The sequence below is a fragment of the Antechinus flavipes genome, chromosome 4 (assembly GCF_016432865.1).
Source record: "Antechinus flavipes isolate AdamAnt ecotype Samford, QLD, Australia chromosome 4, AdamAnt_v2, whole genome shotgun sequence".
NCBI lineage: Eukaryota > Metazoa > Chordata > Mammalia > Dasyuromorphia > Dasyuridae > Antechinus > Antechinus flavipes.
In genome coordinates, this window is record NC_067401.1 from 391,857,715 (window position 1) to 391,877,719 (window position 20,005).

At 34.0% G+C, this 20,005-nt stretch overlaps 1 protein-coding gene across 1 annotated transcript in view; it reads right to left on the reverse strand.

Moving 5' to 3' along the window:
* Positions 1-19,158, reverse strand: part of NEK7 (NIMA related kinase 7) — a 97,208-nt gene extending 78,050 nt beyond the window's left edge. Inside the window, exons 1-3 of the mRNA XM_051996768.1 lie at positions 19,141-19,158; positions 18,811-18,873; positions 11,518-11,628 (exon numbers count right to left, since the gene is read on the reverse strand). Coding sequence (XP_051852728.1) covers positions 11,518-11,628; positions 18,811-18,873; positions 19,141-19,158 — 192 coding nt within the window. The remainder of the gene's footprint in view (positions 1-11,517; positions 11,629-18,810; positions 18,874-19,140) is intronic.
* Positions 19,159-20,005: the final 847 nt, after the last annotated feature.

Genomic DNA, 20,005 nt, shown 5'->3' on the forward strand with positions numbered 1-20,005 from the left:
AGTCAAGACTGTGTACAGACATCTATCCTACCTATAAAGAAGTAGAAGGAAAGAAAGACTAGAAAAGGAAAAGAATGCTAAAAGAAGGAAGAGCAGGAGGGTATATGGATGTAATGGAATACTTATTGTGTTATAAAAAATGCTAAGAAAGTGGTATGACTTACATGAACTGATAGAAAGTAAAGTGAGACAAACCCAAAGACCCCAGTTTCTGGGATGAGAATGCACTATTTGAAAAAAATTGCTGGGAAAATTGGAAATTAGTATGGCAGAAACTAGGCATTGACCCACACTTAACACCGTACACCAAGATAAGGTCAAAATGGGTTCATGACTTAGGTATAAAGAATGAGATTATAAATAAATTGGAAGAGCATAGGATAGTTTACTTCTCAGACCTGTGGAAGAGGGAGGAATTTATGACCAAAGAAGAACTAGAGATCACTATTGACCATAAAATAGAAAATTTTGATTATATCAAATTGAAAAGTTTTTGTACAAACAAAACAAATGCAGACAAGATTAGAAGGGAAATAATAAACTGGGAAAACATTTTTACAATCAAAGGTTCTGATAAAGGCCTCATTTCCAAAATATATAGAGAATTGACTCTAATTTATAAGAAATCAAACCATCCTCCAATTGATAAATGGTCAAAGGATATGAACAGACAATTCTCAGATGAAGAAATTGAAACTATTTATAGACATATGAAAATATGCTCCAAATCATTATTAATCAGAGAAATGCAAATTAAGACAACTCTGAGATACCACTACACACCTGTCAGATTGGCTAGAGTGACAGGGAAAGATAATGTGTAATGTTGGAGGGGATGTGGGAAAACAGGGACACTGATACATTGTTGATGGAATTGTGAACACATCCAGACATTCTGGAGAGCGATTTGGAACTATGCTCAAAAAGTTATCAAACTGTGCATACCCTTTGATCCAGCAGTGTCTCTACTGGGCTTATACCCCAAAGAGATACTAAAGAAGGGAAAGGGATCTGTATGTGCCAAAATGTTTGTGGCAGCCCTGTTTGTAGTATCTAGAAGCTGGAAAATGAATGGATGCCCATCAATTGGAGAATGGTTGAGTAAATTGTGGTATATGAACATTATGGAATATTATTGTTCTGTAAGGAATGACCAGCAGGATGAATACAGAGAGGACTGGCGAGACTTACATGAACTGATGCTAAGTGAAATGAGCAGAACCAGGAGATCATTATATACCTCAACAACAATACTGTTTGAGGATGTTTTCTGATGGAAGTGGATCTCTTCGATAAAGAGAGCTAATTCAGTTTCAATTGATCAAAGATGGACAGAAGCAGCTACACCCAAAGAAAGAACACTGGGAAATGAATATAAACTGCTAGCATTTTTGTTTTTCTTCCCGGATTATTTATACCTTCTGAATTCAATTCTCCCTGTGCAACAAGAAAACTGCTCGGTTCTGCACACATATATTGTATCTAGGATGTACTGTAACCTATTCAACATGTAAAGGACTTCTTGCCATCTGGGGGAGGGGAGGAAGGGAAGGAGGGGAAAAATTGGAACAGAAGTGAATGCAAGGGATAATGCTGTAAAAAATTACCCTGGCATGAGTTCTATCAATAAAAAGTTATTTAAAAAAAAATTTTAATAGAAAGTAAAGTGAGTAGATCCAAGAGGACACTGTATACAGTAACAGTAGTTATGATGAATAACTATGATTGACTTAGCTCTTTCCGTAATTCAATTATTCAAGACAGTTCCAACAGCCTTGTGATAAAAAATTTTATCCATAAGGAGAGAAAGAACTGATGAAGTCCAAATGTACAGAGAAGCATATTTTCACTTTATTCTTTCATTTTGTTCCATTTATCTTTAATAACATAACGTGGAATTATGTCTTTTAAAATGTCCTTTCCTTAAGTTAGTCCCACATTTTGTAATGACACATACCCTAAGAGGAATTAGATGTCATGTAATATTCCTTCCTTATTTCACAAATTATAACCCTGGGAGATAAAAGTTATTATTTATAGATAAGGAAATAGAGATAGAGATCAAGTGTTTTGTCCAGCATCATAGATAGTAATTGTTTGAAATTAAATATAAACCCAGGTCTCCCTGACTCACCATCCACAACTCCCAGTATCCTATCCACTATACTAACATGCTGCTACCATTCAGAGTCTATCATCTTAGGGGCAAGAATCTGATTATGAGGATCATAAATGTAAACTCAAGAGACTTACCCAAGGCCATACAGGTCAAAAGTGACAAAAGTGAGTTTCCAAACCAGATCTTGTGAAACTGATGAGGAGAGTCCTGAAACTCTTTCACACTCTCTCTCTCAGACTTTGGGGAGAAAGCTTGGGAACTCCCTCAGAGAAGCTCTCCCCTGAGAGACCTGACCCAGGGAATCAAGATAAAGTAATTTTCATTCTATTATCTAGGTGGGGCTAAGTTGAGCCTGGAACTGAAGATTTCAACCCTATTAAATTGGAAATTAGTCCAGAGACACTCATTCAATTTCAAGATTTTCTCTGATTCCAGCTTAAACTGCACCCAGCCCCTATCAAGAGCTGCTAGCCTAGGCTTCTATTATAAAATGAGTCAACTTGGGGCTCAGTCCTTGCAGAGAACCTAACATGCCATGCCATGCTATGCCAACGAACCTCTTTCTCTCTCACTCTCCCTGGCATAGCAGCAACCCTCTGCCACTGAAATGATATTCTCTTTCAATGTTACTCCCTTTTTATCTTTCTCACCTATTTCCTTAATAAGACTTTATACCTCTCTGTCAGGATTTCTCTGCTAGAAACTTTACTTCTCTGTAAGGATCTTGCCATCAAGGAATTCATTCTTTCTATTCCTGCATAGCAAATGCTGACTTCCCAGTGCTAATAATAAACTTCTTTAACCAGTCTAGCTTTTCGGGTTTGTAAATTCCTTTAAGAAGGACCTCTGTACTGCCATAAGGGGTTCCCACAACTCCCTGCCCTGCGCCGAATCCTAGGGGAATCAAGGGGACACTGCGCCGAACTTCATCATTTGGGACACAACCCTTAACCTCTTCATTTAACTCCCTGACCTCCAGGAACCCTAAACTTCTTCATTTGGTTCCCTGAACCCAGGACCTGCCACTAACCTAATCAAAACCAAATCCAGCAATCTTTGTATTGTATCCCACACTAGTGCCATCCTGCATTTGACACTTTCAGAGGGGAGATACAACTAGAAGAGTATTTTTCCCATTGGACCTAAACAATCTACATACCTAACATAGTATAGATATTCTAATGAATATCACAACCTGTGTACATGTGTTTAACAGTTTAATTTACAGATATGCTCCTCCACATTGTGCATCTTTCTTTTGTATCACATCTGGTGTTATGAAGTCACTGATCTCCAGGTTACATTAACTTGGACATCTCTGATAGGTCTGGAAGTTATTGCCACTCTATGGTTATCATCAAAGCTGTTGTTTTGGGGGGGCAATGTCACTGCCCCCTTTTCTAGTTAGCCAATGGTTCCCCACATCCTTTCCATGGATGCCATTTTCTGGCACCTATGCCAAGGCTTTATAAATAGGTAGACCCCCTTCTTTTCCAGATACTCAAATATACTTTTTGTCCGTAATCAATTCTCTACATCTCTCCGAAGAATGTCAAATCTGTCTTCACCCTTTTAAAAACCAGAATAACAGATTTAAGATCAGTTCTAAAATAGTACTAATATAATCAAATCATTCAAGACATTCATTATCCAAGAATTGTGAATAGTCCAATAAGTACTTTGGCCCAAAATGATCAACTACATTAAATCATGAACTCCAATCTTAAATGAAGTATTAGCACAAAAGTCCACTGCTGTCAGAAATGTAATAAAAGTCCCTTCTTTCCTTAGCCTCACCCAAAAGACTCATCATTTGTCCAGATTTATTCCTGGGCAATTTCTTTAATTTTTATTTATATACTCATTAGACAGAAATCACTAAAAGTTGATATTTGATTTATGAACAAAATCAAAGAGTAATGGCAAAATAGCATTTTATGTTGAATAAAAGAAAAGCATATATTAAGTGTTTACTATGGGCTAAATAAAAAGATACTGTAATATGAAGAAGTCAAGGAATGGAAAGAGAATGAGGAAGAGGAGAAAAGCATTTTAATGTGGTACAATGGACAAAGTTCTGGGCCTGGGGTCAGGAAGCCAAGATCAAAGTCAGCCCCTGACATTCTCATCAATGGACATCCCTTTTCAAATACAGATCATGCTAAATAACCTCCCCCAAGATCCTTTGCTATCCTAAAATTTTATTAAATATAAACTATAAGCAAATTAAGATGAAAGAATATTCTGTAAGTGATTCTAAATCACTTCTAATAAGAGAAATGTGGATTAAAACAACTGAGGTTTTACCTTGAGCATAATAAATTATTCAGTGATAAAGAACAGAAAAATGGGTACCTACTGATTGAGAAATGGTTCAATAAAATATAATATATATTATTTCTCTGTGAGAAACTTTGCATATTAAAATTGGTTGAACAGATGCAGAAGCAAGCAGAACCTAGAGAACAATATATGCAACAACCACAATAACATAAAGGAAAACCTCTAAAATATATTAAAATTCAGATCAATGCAATGACCAACCACCTATAGATGATTGATGAAAAATATCTTCCTGCTCCAGTAGTAGTTGTTAAAGGATATGAATAACCTTAAGGTTGTTCTAAATCACTAATTATAAAAGAAATGATTTCACATTTTATCCCACCCATAAAATTAGTGAAGACAAAAAAGATGGAAATGGGAAATACTAGATGGATTGAGGAAAGATAAGCACATCAATTTATTCTTTGTGGGAACTATTCATTTGTTTCAACAATTCTGGAAAACAATATCAAATGATGGGAAAGTAAGAGTTCTTACCATGGAGTACATACCCCAAGAAAGTCAGTAACAAAGAGAAGGATTTGCTATAAATTAAAATAGTTGGTCATTCAGTTAACAAGCATTTATTATTTTTTATATAAGGCATCTCTAGCCTCTGGCAAGAAGGGGAGACTTCTCTGACTGAGAGCCTCCCATCTGCTGTGGGTCCCCTGAGAGAAAGCAACAAGGGGACCAAACAAAGAGCGACTCTCAGCTGCCTCAAAATGACCTCTCTCTTTGCTCAGAGATTGTTATTACCGCCTTCTCTTATCTGATATCCAGCCTCAAGTATGAAAAGATTGAAGACCTTTCTCTCAATATGCCTTCTGATTTCTTGTTGCGTATCCCCTAAAGGAAGGCTGATGAAGGTTGACAAAATGACTTCTCTCGGCTGCTAACCCCCTGATCTCCCAATCATGATATGGACAACCTCTTCTTTTACTCTAGTGCCAGCTATAGCTTTACTCATTCCCCGTGGCTCTCTGATCAAGTTAAGGGAATGGGAATATTCCTTGCTCCCCAGTGACACTTCAAGGTTCTCTCTCAACTTTCATCACTCAGTAACTTCTCTTCCTTTGAGGATCATACAATTTAACTACCATTCAATCAAAATCCTGGCAACACTCCAATTCACTCCTCCTCTTCCTTCCTTAATATCTCACAATTTTTCTCTCTTCGTATTTGCCCTTTTCATTGACCTACTCCTCCACTCCACCTTACTCTTGCAAATACCCACACATACACCACTTCTGTGTTCAAGAATTCCAAATGTCCCTTAACCAATCACAATAGTTTCCACCTCATCCTTGGAATTCTCTTACCAAACTCTAATCCTTATCCACAATATGGCCACCAAGCCTTCAATCTTCCTTCCTGTTCTGTTTACTCTCTCTCCATTTTCCCTTTTGGTAGGTTGGCAATCCAGTTAAATGATACACTATCCTTTTCTAGTAAGTCTCTAATCCCTCTATCATTTCACTGTGCTCTGCAAAGTCCCTACTTGGATTCCTTACCATCTGCCACTTTCGCAGATATACAAGTACTGCTGAACAAAGATGGAAAAATCATGAAACCATTTTGATTGGGTCTACTACAAATGTATGTTATACAACCTCAACTAGGTCCTCACCACTTTTAGTCAATCTTTCTATATCTTCCCTTTCAATTTGTTATTCTATTCTCTCTGGTGGCTTTTCTGAATTCTTTCATCCTCAAACTTTCCATGGTTTCTCCTCCTCCTCTCCCACTTCTTTCCCATCTTCCCCAGCTTATATTCTTGCCTCATATTTTACAGAAGAAAAAAAAAATTGAGGTCATTTGTTTTGAGCTCCCTCTTCTTTAACTTATATTACTTCTGTGTCTTCTACAACTATTTTCTCCTTCACCTGTCTCAAATGAAAAGCTGGTCTTCTCCTTTACCACAGTTAACTTTTCTACCTGTTCAAGTGATCCTATTCCATTTCACACACTGACCCTTCTATATCCCTATTTTATGACTTATTTTTAGTCTTTTTTGCATTTAATGGCTCCTTCCCCATTGCCCAGAAACATGATCATCTTTCCCACCCTCAAAAACCATCAATTAATCCTTCCATCTTCACTCTAAGTGCAGGAATTTGTGGCTAAACTACTTGAACCAGCCACAAAGTAGATGTCTCTACTTTCTCTCTTCCCATTCTCTTAATTTCTTGTAATTTATTTAGCTTGTGATCTCAACATTTTACTAAAATTCTTCACTCCAAAGTTACTAATGATTTGTCAAATTTCTCATTCCTCAATGTTCTCAATTTTTAGTAGCTTTTAACACTGTTGATCAGCTTCTTCACCTTGATACCATTCTTTCTTTCTGGGGCATAATTCTCTCCTGGTTTTTCTCTTCTCTATCTGACTACTTCTTTATAGTCTCTGTTGGTGGATCCTTATTCAGATCATAACCTCTTACCCTAAGTGTCCAACCACCTTGTTATGTCCTGGGATGACCTTCTCTTATCTTTGTATCCTACTTTATTACTTAACCTATTTTAACCTCTCTGCTCATGAAATTCACATCTCCAAGTGCTTTTCAGATCCCTCAAACTGAATATCCAGGAGATATCTAAAACTCAACATTCCAAAACTGAACCCATCACCTTTCCTCCTTAAATCTTTCCCATCTCCCAAATTCCCTTTCTATGGAAGATAACATCCTCCTCTAGTCTTCCAGGCTCATAATCTAGGTATCCTCCTGGATTTCTCACTATAACTAGCCCCCATATCCACATTGTTGCTAAGACCTTTGCAATATCTCTCAAATATACCTTCTCCTCTCCTCTAACATTGCCACCACTCTAAAGGCCTTTATCACCTCGTATCTGCACTACTACATCAGCCTCCTGGTGAATCTGACTACTTACTTTAATTTTTCCCCCATTCCAATCTATCTTCCAGTCAGCTACCAAAGTGATTTTCCTAAAATTCTCCTATCACACATGACTCTACATTAAACTGATCCAGGTCAATAAACACCAATGGCTCCCTATAGCTCACACAATCCAATACAAAATGTTCTGTTTGTTATTCAAAATCCTTCATAACCTATAACCTGCCTTCAAGAGTTCTCATACTTCACCATGTAGCACTTTTAGAGAAAACTTTAGAAAAGGAGAATAAGAAAGAGGAGTTAAATAAGAAAATAAGGAAAAAAGAGCAATGTCACAAAATTGGTAGAGAAAAGAGTATTAAAAAGGGAAAGGGTAATCAATGATGTCAATGGTTGAAGAGGATCAGAAAGGCTGAGGTTTAGAAAAAATTGTTAGATTTGGCAATTAAGAGATTGCTGGTAACTTTGGAGAGAGCAGTTTCAAGTTGAATGATGAGGTCAAAAGGCAAATTGCAAAGGGTAAGAAGTGACTAAGAAGAAAAGAGGCAGAGAAACATTTACTATAGATAAACCTTCTCAAGAATTTAGTCTCCCCCCCCCCAAAAAAAAAAAGGAGAGACATGATGAGATGACAACTAACAAGGATGGGTGGATTAAGTGAGGAAGTGGTTTTTGTCTGTTTTTCTAAGGACCAAGGAGAGACAAGACATGTTTAAAGGCTGCAGGATAGTGGTTGGTAGACTGGAAGATTAGAGATAAATGAGATAGGGATGATAGAAGGAGTATTTTGCTGAGGTAGACTGGATGGAATGGGATCACTTCTCCATGTGGAAGATTTTACTTTAGCAAAGAAAAGGTTCAACTTTTTATGCAAGACAGGTATGGAAAGATAGTACTGAAAGAAATATGAATGATATAAGGAGAAGGGAGAAGAGGGAGCTCTTCCAAATGATCTGAATTTTTTCAATGAAAAATAAAGCAAAGTTCTCAACTCACAGGTAGAAAGATATTTGAGAAAGGATGAAAAGGTTTAGAAAAGCCACTGTGCTAAGTGTACATACAGAGTTAGAGAAATGCCAAAGAATAATATAACAATAGGGAAAGCCCACTTGAGATTATTGTAACATATCTGAAGTAATCCTCATCAGTATGGCTTTGTGATTTTCTCCAGTTTCATGCATCAACACATGAGCAGGCAAAGGCAGTGCATGGTAAGAGTAATCCAAGGCTGAGGTTTAGCAGTGCAATAACTTCAATATTATACAGGAGCAGGGATCTCAAGAGAAGAGTATAGAACTGAACTAATTAACTATGGCAAGACGGGAAAAGGGATAGAGTCTAGCCAATATAGGAGTGATAAACTGAGAAAGAAGTAAGGAACAAAGAGAGTAGAGGAAATGGTGAGGACAAATAACAAGATTTAGAGTTGTAGGGAGTGGTGGAATGAGAACAGTTTATAATCACATAAAGGAATGTCAGAGTTCACATACAGAGTTTGCATTCTTTATAAAAACAGAGAAGTAGAAGCAAAGTAGATGTCCATTAAATAAGGAATAGTTTAAAAAATTGTTATACATTAATGTGATGAAATATTAATGCATTTTTTAGAATGATGAAATTAAAGAATACAGAGAGGCATAAGAAGACATAAAATGTTGGAAAGTAAAAACTAAGAAATAAATAGTAAAGCAGAAAAATAACAACAAAAAATAGTTGAAACTGTAAATTATTTATAACCAAGGCTAGTTCAATGAAGATATAAGAGTGTATCTCCTCTCTCTCTCTCTCTCTCTCTCTCTCTCTCTCTCTCTCTCTCTCTCTCTTTTCTTTTTACAGACATGAGGGAATATAAAGGTGTACATATACTTCTACATATATTTAGTGTGTCATACTAGATAGAGTGATGAAACTGGAATCAAGAAGAAGTCGGTTCAAATCCTACGTCATCCTACATCATACACACTTACTGGTTGATTCAACCTTTTTCAGTCTCAGTTTCCTCAACTGAAAATGTGAATAACACCTGCTTCACAGAGCTGTTGCAAGAATCAAATGACAAAACAGTGCTTTATAAATCTCAAATCACTATACATGTATATTATGAGATGATATAAATATACAAAATTATATAAATCATTATATAATTTTATTATTATTAGATTGGTATGTTCATTAGTTTAAGCTGCTTTTTCTCTCTCATCTTGTTTTATTTTTTGTTAAAAGTATGGTTCTGGGAGGGGAGAGGAGATAGATACATTGCAGAAAAAAGGTGATGTTAAAACATAAAAATGTCTCCTCCAAACATTGTTTTAAATGAGGAAGTTCTAATGTGGGAGAAAAGGGAAACTTGTCTAAAAAAGACCAATGTGGATATTTGGGGAATTCATCAATCAACTTAGATCCAGGAGTGAAGAGGACATAGAAAGACTTCAAGACCACATGGGGATTCATGAAGAAATTGGACATTTTTTAACCTGATAGGGCAAAAAAAGACATGAAAAACATCCTTCAACAATCTGAAGTGTTAATATGGTCACAGACAAATTAGATATTGGGTCCCCAGAAGGCAGAGGTAGGAACAATGGGTAGATGCAGAGGGGCAGACAGATGTGTAGTAACTACAGCTACAGAAAAGTGGAATTAATTGCTTTCTGAATGAATTTCACTTGAAATTTTCATTCCAGCAAATGTGAGATAATCAACTGTTAAGGATGTTTTAGGCAGGATTCTTTTCCACAAATACATTAGATTAGATAGTTTCTGGAATGCCTTCCAACTCTGAGATTCTATGATGTGGGAAGTAATTGTTTCAATAACATATTTCATAACAGGGTAGCAGTCACCTTCATAGCTTTCTGTAGTAATGTATTATCATCTTCATCTTCATCATTATCATCATCATCAGATCAGGACTAGAACTTTACAGGATGATGAGGAAATCTAAACTTCTTACTATGGAGTACATACCCCAAGAAAGTCAATAACAAACAGAAAAATGGAACTAAACTAAAAAACTTCCTCAGAGTTGAAAGACCATAAATAGCAAGGATAACATTTAAACAAAGTTCTACCTCATCCAAGTGTCCTTGCAGCGATGTTACATGAATAAAAATTGTGGGATAAAATAATCTTTTGAGGAATCAAAATGTCAGCTGAATGAGAGGACAATGCAAAGATACATGGTGGATGAAGGTAGGCTGCAGCATATTAATAATGATGAGCTGTATGTGATAAATGTTACAACGATGTCATCATAGGTAACCAGAGTATAAAAAATAACAGGTGGATAATCTGTCATCACAAAACATGAAATTATCTAGAGTAAGGTATCCAGAACATTGCATGGACTCTTTATGTAGTATTTATGGAATGAAACAGATAAAAACTATATAGGATGAGAAAATTTGGATAGATTATTATGTGCACTATTGGAAGGTATACACATATAAGTGATATCATACAGTAAGCTCCTCACTCCATTGTCACCTACGTATAACTTTGAATAGGGATGATGAAAGTATTAATTAAAGCAGAATCACTAAGAACACTTCTTTTCTCTTTCTGAAATCTATATTTCCTGCCAATATTAACTATAAATGAATAATGATTATATAACAAATAAAACAAATAACAAATAAGGATAATCTGATGTCACACAGCCTTAATACTCTGAAATTGTATTATGGCAGAGACTGGTACAAAATACCTTTTAAAACAAAAGCTGGCAGTTCCAACATCATGTATTCTGAAATCAATAGTTCCTCTGACTCTCTATTCAAGAATATCTAGGACAGCAATGCCTCCTCTTCCAAATTATTCCTAGCTATATTTTAGGGTTCTTTGCCTGAAAAGAGACAGGCTAGTTTCATTCTTTTTCATTATTCTCATCTATAAAATGAATCTTTGTTGTCCTTCTCCTCTCATTGCTTAGGGGCAACAACCAAAAAAAATCAAACGATAACAAGATCAGAATGAGTTAGTTCCTTCAGTTTTTGCTCTGAAAGAATTTTATGCTAATACTGGAGTTATGGTTTACCTCTTTGTAGCAAGGCCCTTGGGATTTCACCTGCTACTTAACACTGAAACCTAACATATTTTGACTTTTAAAGACACAAATTGTTCCAGATTTCCATATTAACTTAAAATGTTTATATTACATTCAACATATACTTATAAAAATACAAGTTGAAGATCAGTAATTAAAAAATCCTACCTTTATCATTCTAGAGAGATCGCCAGCATCTGCTAACTCCAGAACTATGTTTAGTTCATTGTCTTCAATGAAAGAAGCATAATATTTAATTACATTTGGATGGTTCAGTTGCTAAGAAAAAAATAAGAGAAAAATTAATATTTCCTTACTCTGCAAAGTTAAAACTTTAATTTCCCAACTTAAGAAAGCCTACATTACACAAATATATAGTTATTTTGATTTCTAAATACACATTACTACTTTACAACTCAAATATTTTTTTAGCTGTATTTCTTCATGTCGGGTAATGTGGGTAAAATGATGGCAAGTAAAATAGAATTTCTTCTTTCAAGGAATTCATAACTTAGTAATTAGATTAAAATAATGTAGAAACAATAACAACATTTACAGAGTGATTCATGGTTCATAAAAGCAAGAATTCTCTCTCTCCTTTTATAGATGAGGCAACTGAGACAGATAACTTTTTCAAGATCTCACAAATTAGTAAGATTAACATTCAGGTCTCTTCTACTTCTAAGTCTATTACTATTTAAACTATACATTGCTGATTAAATGTTCAATGAGAAATACAAAGTGTTAGGAGGTTAGAGAGAAATCAGAAAAATTATTCCTCACCTAAGATATCTATCTCCCAAATTTTCATTTTCACTAGTTCTATGCCTGAAATTCTATCCATTCCTATTTTCATCTCCTGGCTTCCCTGGCTTCCTTTGACCCTCAGCTAAAACTTCACCTTCTACAAGAATCTTTTTCTGATCCTTTTTACAACTAGGGCCTTCTTTCTCTGATTATCTCTCATTCAATCTGGTTATATCCTGTCTTTATGAATTAGACTTACTCCTTGAAAGCAAGGACTGATTTTTGTTTTTTGCCTTTCTTTGAATCTTCATGTTTACAATGTCTACTAGTCTGTCAAAAAGTATATATGACACAGAAAATGTTAACAACTTCAGCACTAGAAAATAAAAGTTTTTGAAAACTCAAGTGGCAAAATTTAGAAAGTTTAATTTGACAACATTATGTAGGCAGACTGAAAGAAAGATAGAGATGAAGCGACAAATTAAGAGAACATCTCAGGCAAAAGTTAATTATAACCTAAACTAGAGTAGTGGCAATAAAAATGGCAAGAAGACAGAATCAAGAGAAAGATGAGTTAGACTCTCCAGAACTCTGTGATCTATTGGAATGGAGAATAATAAGGAAAAGTCAATGTTGACTCCAATGTTTTGAAGCAGGGTTACTGAGAGAAGAGAAATACAGCAACAAATAAAATGGGAACTCAGAGAAAGAACTCTAATTCAGGGTAAGAGAACAGTGAGAACAGGAAAGATAATGGTATTGGTTTTTGATATACTGGTTCTGTATTCTGAAAGAGTGAAAGTTGAGAAGGTAGGATTAGAACTTGACAGAGAAAATGAGATTAAAGATATAAATCTTGGGAGATTTTTTTATAAAGACAACAATTAAATTCTTGGGTGAGGGCAAGATTACTTAAGAAGAATCCTAGAGAAATAAAAAGAGAACACATTATTGAAAAATTCCCAAATTAATGAAGTAACATTAGGAAGACAATCCAGGAAATAGAAAGAAAAAAAAAGAAAAAAAGAATGGTCAAAGAGTTAATAAAGAACAGAAAATTTTCACATAAACAAAGGTAGAAAAAAATTAAAGGGAAGTGGGCATAAATAGTGCCAAATGACACAATGAGATCCAGGAATAAAACTTAGAAAAATAATTTTGAATTTGACCATTAGGAAGTTACTTTCTAGAGCCTCCAAGTAGAGGTCTGGAAATTTGAATAGGGGAAAATATGATTTCTTTTCATAAACTTTGATTGCTTATGCAATCCTATGTTTTTAGAAATTCTAAGTAAGGATCTATATGCTTTAGAAGACTGCCAAAAAGGTCTGTGTAAGAGGGGTAAAAATCAGATTACAAATGCTTAACTTTTTTTTTCAATTAACAAAAATTTATTCATTTTTCTTTCCTCCTATCATCATATATCCACTGGAGGAAAAATGAAAAACAAACCTTTGTAACAAACATGCACAATCAAAAAAAATTCCCATAACTTATGGCTACGTACAAAAATGTATGTCTCATTTTAAATGTTCAGTCCCCCCTCAAATTTCTGTCACTTGGTGGGTCACATACTTTATCACTGGTCTTTGGGAAACATAGCTGATCACTGTCAGTTATTTTTATAATGTTACTATTATAATGAAAGTTGTTTTACTTCAACTCAACTTTCTTGCAGTTCTCAATACTACAAAGATTCTTCCCTATAATCTACCTCTCCATAATTTCCAAGCTGTGGTTCTAGAGTTCAACAATCCAAAGCTAAACATAATTATGATAAACATTTAAGCTTAGAAGATTATAGATACAGAATTATCAATGGAACTTGGAGACCACTGAGTATAACCACCACTGAATAATGAGGCACAAAGTGATCAGATATCTTACCTACAGTCACAGAACCAGATTTGAAACCAGGTCTTCCTTATCCAAGTACACTGTGCTCTATTCACTATGCCACTTAGCTGCAATGTTACTTTTCTTTATGTGTATCACTATTAATTTAGCAAACACTTGGGTGTCTAATAATTAGAATACATCATGATGGCTAATACACTAAGATAAGAAATCCTATCATCAAAGAGTTTACGATCTAATATATATAAAGGATAGTCATAACTTCCACCTTTATAAATCTTCTCTTTTCCCAATTACATATCCTCACTTCTTTTCCTTGTTTCTCATATTTTTAAGGCTTCTAACTTAGAAGCCTTATCATCCTGGTCAGACATCTGGGCTTGCTTCAATTTATTTCTTTTAAAGTACAATGCTTGCAGTTGAACAGTTTTCAAGATGTGATCTAATATTGGGCCTATTACTTCATTTGATAGCATATTTCTACTGATACTAGTAAAGTTTATATTATTTCTCTTAGCAACTACTTCTATATTCCTAAGTCACATTAAAGTTGCAGCTAAATTATAATTGTTAAATATTTATAGACACAAGTGGTCAGTTCAGGATGTATATTTAAATACAAGGAAACGCTGTTCATAGGACAGGGTTGAGGAACATTTTTTTTCTGCCAAGGGCCCTTTGGATATTTATAACATCATTCACAGGCCATATAATGTAAAGTTCTTTTCTCAAAAATATAATCATTTTCTGGCAGCCTTCATTTCAGTTCAGAGTAATAATCACCTCGAATGCAGCCAGGGCTTAGAGTCCAGATCCTTTATTGTCTCCTTCAAAATAACCCGTTGGCTTTCTTAGAGGCCTATCTCTCTCCTTGGTTCCAAGAGCTCCTCCTGAATGAGCTTCTAGTAGGCTTCTGTCTTGTGAATCTCCCTAAGTCTCTAGTGGACTCGTCCTTATATATGTTTTCTTAAAGGTGTGAATTCTAATGTGTGAACTCTTAAAGGTGTGAACTCTCTTAAAGGTGTGAACTCTCAAGGTGTGAACTAAATATATAAGTATTGTCTCTATCAATTTCAGTGACTTAGCACCTTATTTCAAGTTCTAGCCCATAATATCACAAAATTATCAACTTAAAAATGCAAGCTGTAGGAAGTTGTTGTACATAGTTTTCAGCTCATCATCACCTGCAGTTGCCTTGCAGGCCAGACCAAATAATTTTGAGGGCCTTATATATCTACAGACTTGATATTCACTATCCTTGTCATAGGAGATAAGATACCTTCAAAATGACTGATTCAATTATTTTTTTAATATATATCACTTCATTCAATTTAATTTTAGCTAGCATTAAAATATTAAGCATAACATACAAGCAAGTACAGATATACATATACATATATATATATTTTAAAATTTTAACCTAGTTTCCTTCTAAATTGATTCTTAATAAAGTTAATTGTAAATATACATTATAGCATCTTAAATTTTGAACCTGAACCCTGTAACTCCTTTTTCCCCCTTATGATCCTATGAAGATAGTTGATAATGGTTCAAAAATCAAATCCATTAGTTCTTTCAGTATCCAAGGATAGTGTCTTTCTGGGCCTAGTAACATAAACTAAAATTGTATTATCTTTCAATTAATCTTTTAGTAAGGATATTTCAACTCCCTATTATCCTTATGCTATTATCTGTCTAAAGATAATTCTCTTGAATGAAAAAAGCAGAAGTTAAATAAAGGTTTAGGAATTTTTCCTTTCACAGTGGTTGTCTTACCAACCCACTTGCCCAAGTTGTAGCCCTATTACATTTTTTATCTCTTCTTTCCCCTAACATAAGATAAAAGAAAAATAAGTTTTTTCTGCTGCCCTAAACATTTTCTACCTATTTCAGCTTACTCTAAAATGTAATGTTTCAATCACTATTTTTAAAAATATTTTACCTTAATTTCTGAATAGATTCCTTCTCCCATCCCTATCCAGCAAGTCATTCTTTAGAAAATAAATAAATACCAGTTCAGCAAAACTAATCATCATACCAAATGTGCACTATATGCAATGTCTCATAACCATAGTACTGTATCTCTGCAAAGAAAGAAGAGAGGCATATTTTCTTGATTTTGGTCTTGACACTTTTCTTAAAGAATCTGAAATGCTTTAGTTTTATTTGTCTTCCATTACCTATTTTTAAGTAATGAAGATAAAGGTATTTTCTACATATAGAAAATATAAGTACAATAAGTTTTTTAATCTAATTATATTATCTATTAATTATATAATCTAATGGTATTTATTAGAGGCTCCCCCTTTTTTTATTCATCAGAATTATTTCTCTCTTTATTCAGAATTTCAGACGATGATATCTGACCTTCCTTTTCTTTGAACTCTTAGAACTCTGTTCTCCAAAAATCTGTGATACATGTCAAAACTATGCCTGACACTTCCCTCATCAATCACAAACTGTATGATGGAATGCCACTTCCATATAGAGTTCCCATTGTTTCCATTTCAACAACCAGCTTCTTCTTGTTGGTGATAATCAGACCTAGAATGGTAGCTATTCTGGGCTTCTCTCACTATTTGAATGTTTCCCCACATTAAAACTTCTCAGAGATGTATATTTTTTTCCATAGCAAAGTATATAATTTTTTCTAGAAAATGGATATTTCCCATTTTCTGAAACAAATTCTAAATAATCACCAGGATAAGAGTTCATGGAATAAGTATCTATTTTTGTGTCTACTACCAAAAAACTTTCCTTCATTTTACATGCAGAGAAGAACAAAGGAATAGACAGACAGTAATCAGGATAATTTTTTCCCAAAAAATAAAGTCTAATCAGAAAAAAGCACAGGCTATTTTGTTATCTGTCTTTTTTTCTTTCATTTTCAATAGTATTTTATTTTTCCAAATACAAGTAAATAAAGTTCTCAACATTCATTTTTGTATGATTTTATGATCCAAATTTTTCTCTCTCTCTATCATATTACCTCCCACGATATATGTTAAGGCTATATATGTAATTAGGAGTAGAGGATGGAATCAGTTACAGGCTGAAAAGCCTAAGTATATATCTAAGATTACCTGGCATACATCTAAAGACAATACTGCTAATCTAGAACTTCAGAACTATCACTATATTTAAGAACGTGACTTTTAAGAGTTAGCTGCTGCACTAAAGAGTGCTAAGCTGGTCATCAGGAAGACCTAAGTTCAAATCCAATCTGATACACTTATAAGTCATGTTATCTTGGGCAAAACTTTTTTTTAATTACATTTTTTTATTTATTTACAAATTTACATTTATTTACATATTTACATTTATTTACAAGTTATATGCATGGCTAATTTTACAGCATTGACAATTGCCAAACCTTTTGTTCCAATTTTTCCCCTCCTTCCCCCATCCCCGCCCCTCAATGACAGTTTGACCAATACATGTTAAATATGTTAAAGTATAAATTAAATATAATATAAATATACATGTCCTAACAGTTATTTTGCTGTACAAAATGAATCGGCTTTGAAATTGTGTACTATTAGTTGGGCAAAACATTTAACTTAGGTGGGGTAGACTATGTTAGACACAATGTAGAGACAATTTTAAATATTACACACATAAAAACAATCTCCCTTAATATGCAACATAAATTTTTTTTAAATATCAATATACAGTTTTAAAAACTGATCTTGAGTATACAAATATTCCTAGTGCCTAGCACTTCTCACCTTGATCTATTTCCACATGTTCAATTTTGTACAACTTTTATAGTATGTTATTTTTAGTATATATTATAGCTTTACTAATATACTCATCCTAATAAAAAAATAAGACAGATAATAACAACTGAAGTCTAAAGTACATAATCTTAGTAGGTAGAAAACGGAGAAAATGAATTTTTATGTGCTTTCTTCATCTATTCTGCACATACTTAGAAACTAGTTTCAAAGGAATGAAAACACAAGCACACACAAAAAACCTTGTGTCATTTGAATCTTATTCAACTCTAGTTTTCCCTAAGCATATGTTTTTTCCAATCATAATTACTCAGATGATAGTCTAATAGCAATACTACTTTTACATTAAAATGAATCTGTCAATCTGTAAAATTAAGATTATAAATTCCTCAAGGGCAAAAGCTGTCTTTTGCTTCTTTTTGTATCTCTAACATTTAGCACTGTGTCTGACACACAGCAGCACTTCATAAATGTTCAGTGATTAGTTGGTAAGATACTTCATAGTGAACATAAGACACCAACATTTTTCTACTGAGATTCTACTGCATCAAATACTGTTTGAAACAATTTTTGTTGGTCAATCATTTCAACTGTGTCTGATTCTTTATGATTCATTGGGGTTTTCATGGCAAAGATATTGTAGTGCTCTGCCACTTTCTTTTCTAATTAATTTTACAGATGAAGAAACTGAGACACAATGGGTAAATGGCCTGCACAGAGTCACACAACTAGTGTCTGAGGCCAGACGATTAGTATTCCCAACTCCAGGCCCTACAGCTAGATGTCCTTGAAACAATTAGACTATTAATTATTTCTTAAAATTCTTTTCATTATATAAAAATGGAACTGGAATGGAAGAGAATGGGAGAATGGAGGAAGGATCTGGGTTCAAATATCAGCTCCACTATTTGTTCCAATTTTTAAGGCTTTATTTTCTTCATTTATAAAATAAAGGAAGTGGACTAGAAAAATCTCTTTTTATATCTCTCAACCAATTATCACCATAATTATATTTAACATACTTGGATTTTTTTTCCCAAATTTTGTCTTAAATATATGTTATAATTAACCCCAGATGTCAATATTGTAAAACATTTTCAAATTCTTATCTAGTACTTACTTTAAGGAGATCTATTTCTTTGATGCAGTCAGCACGAGCCTTGGCATCCATTAAATCAAATATCTATTTTAAAAAAATCCACAAAAACATTTTTAAATGAATACCAACCAAACACGGATCAAGATGACATGAATAAGCAGTTATAGTTTATATATAATTCTGATTGTTGCAGCATACACTCCTTAACTTAGTATTTAGTCTTCTCCACAATCTAGTTCTAAACTATCTTTCTAATTTTATCTCAGAAAACTTTTTCATAGAAACTACATTTCAGCCCAGCTAGGCTAATTGCTTTATTATTATCCTATGTTGCCCTTACAGGCCACTTACCAAGCCTGCAAAGTACATTTTTGCCTAAAAATTTCCCAATCCCTCAGGCAAAAAAAAAAAAAAAAAAGTTTTTCTTTCAAATTTCTTTCAAATTTTCTCAGAAGAACCTATCATATTCTATCTGGTAATATATTTATTTGCATGTATGTAAAAAAATTATCAAGACTTCCTCAGCAACAAGGATTGTATAATTTTTATCTTAATGCTTTACCTAGTAACTTACAATAATGTCTGTTGGGTTGAATATGCAATAAGATCTTCTACCACTAATTGTTTAGATTAATAGATCATTTTAAGACAGAAGACAAATTCAAATTCCAGCTCTGTTACCACCTATGTCACTTTGGGTAAATCATTAAGCTCTAATACCTTTATCTATAAAAATGAGAGGTGTAAACAAGATGACTTCTACTAAGGAAGCACTTTGCCCTTCCAGTCCTAGATTGCTTAACTCCAAAGAATTTCAACTACTACTTCAAGTAGTTGGAAGTTTTTCTTTATTTGGGTCTTAAATTCCGAAGATTTACATTGAGTTCCTCAAAATACATATAGTATAGATGGAAGGTAACTTTGATAAAGATAGTGAGCATTTCACACACAGGGCAAAGTCAGTATAAAGACATGAAGATAGGAGATAGAAAGTGGAGTATATTGTGTGAAGAATAAGTAGACAAGTATGGCTATATCACAGAATTTTTGGAGGGGAATTAAGTACAAGACAAATGGAAAAAATGGGAAGGAAATAGGTTATAAAGCGCTTTAGATAACAGAGGATTTTATACTGCTTCTGGGGCAATGGGAAAACATTAGAATTTACTGGAATAGTGGGATAACACAATCAAAGTTATGCTTTAGCTTACAGCTA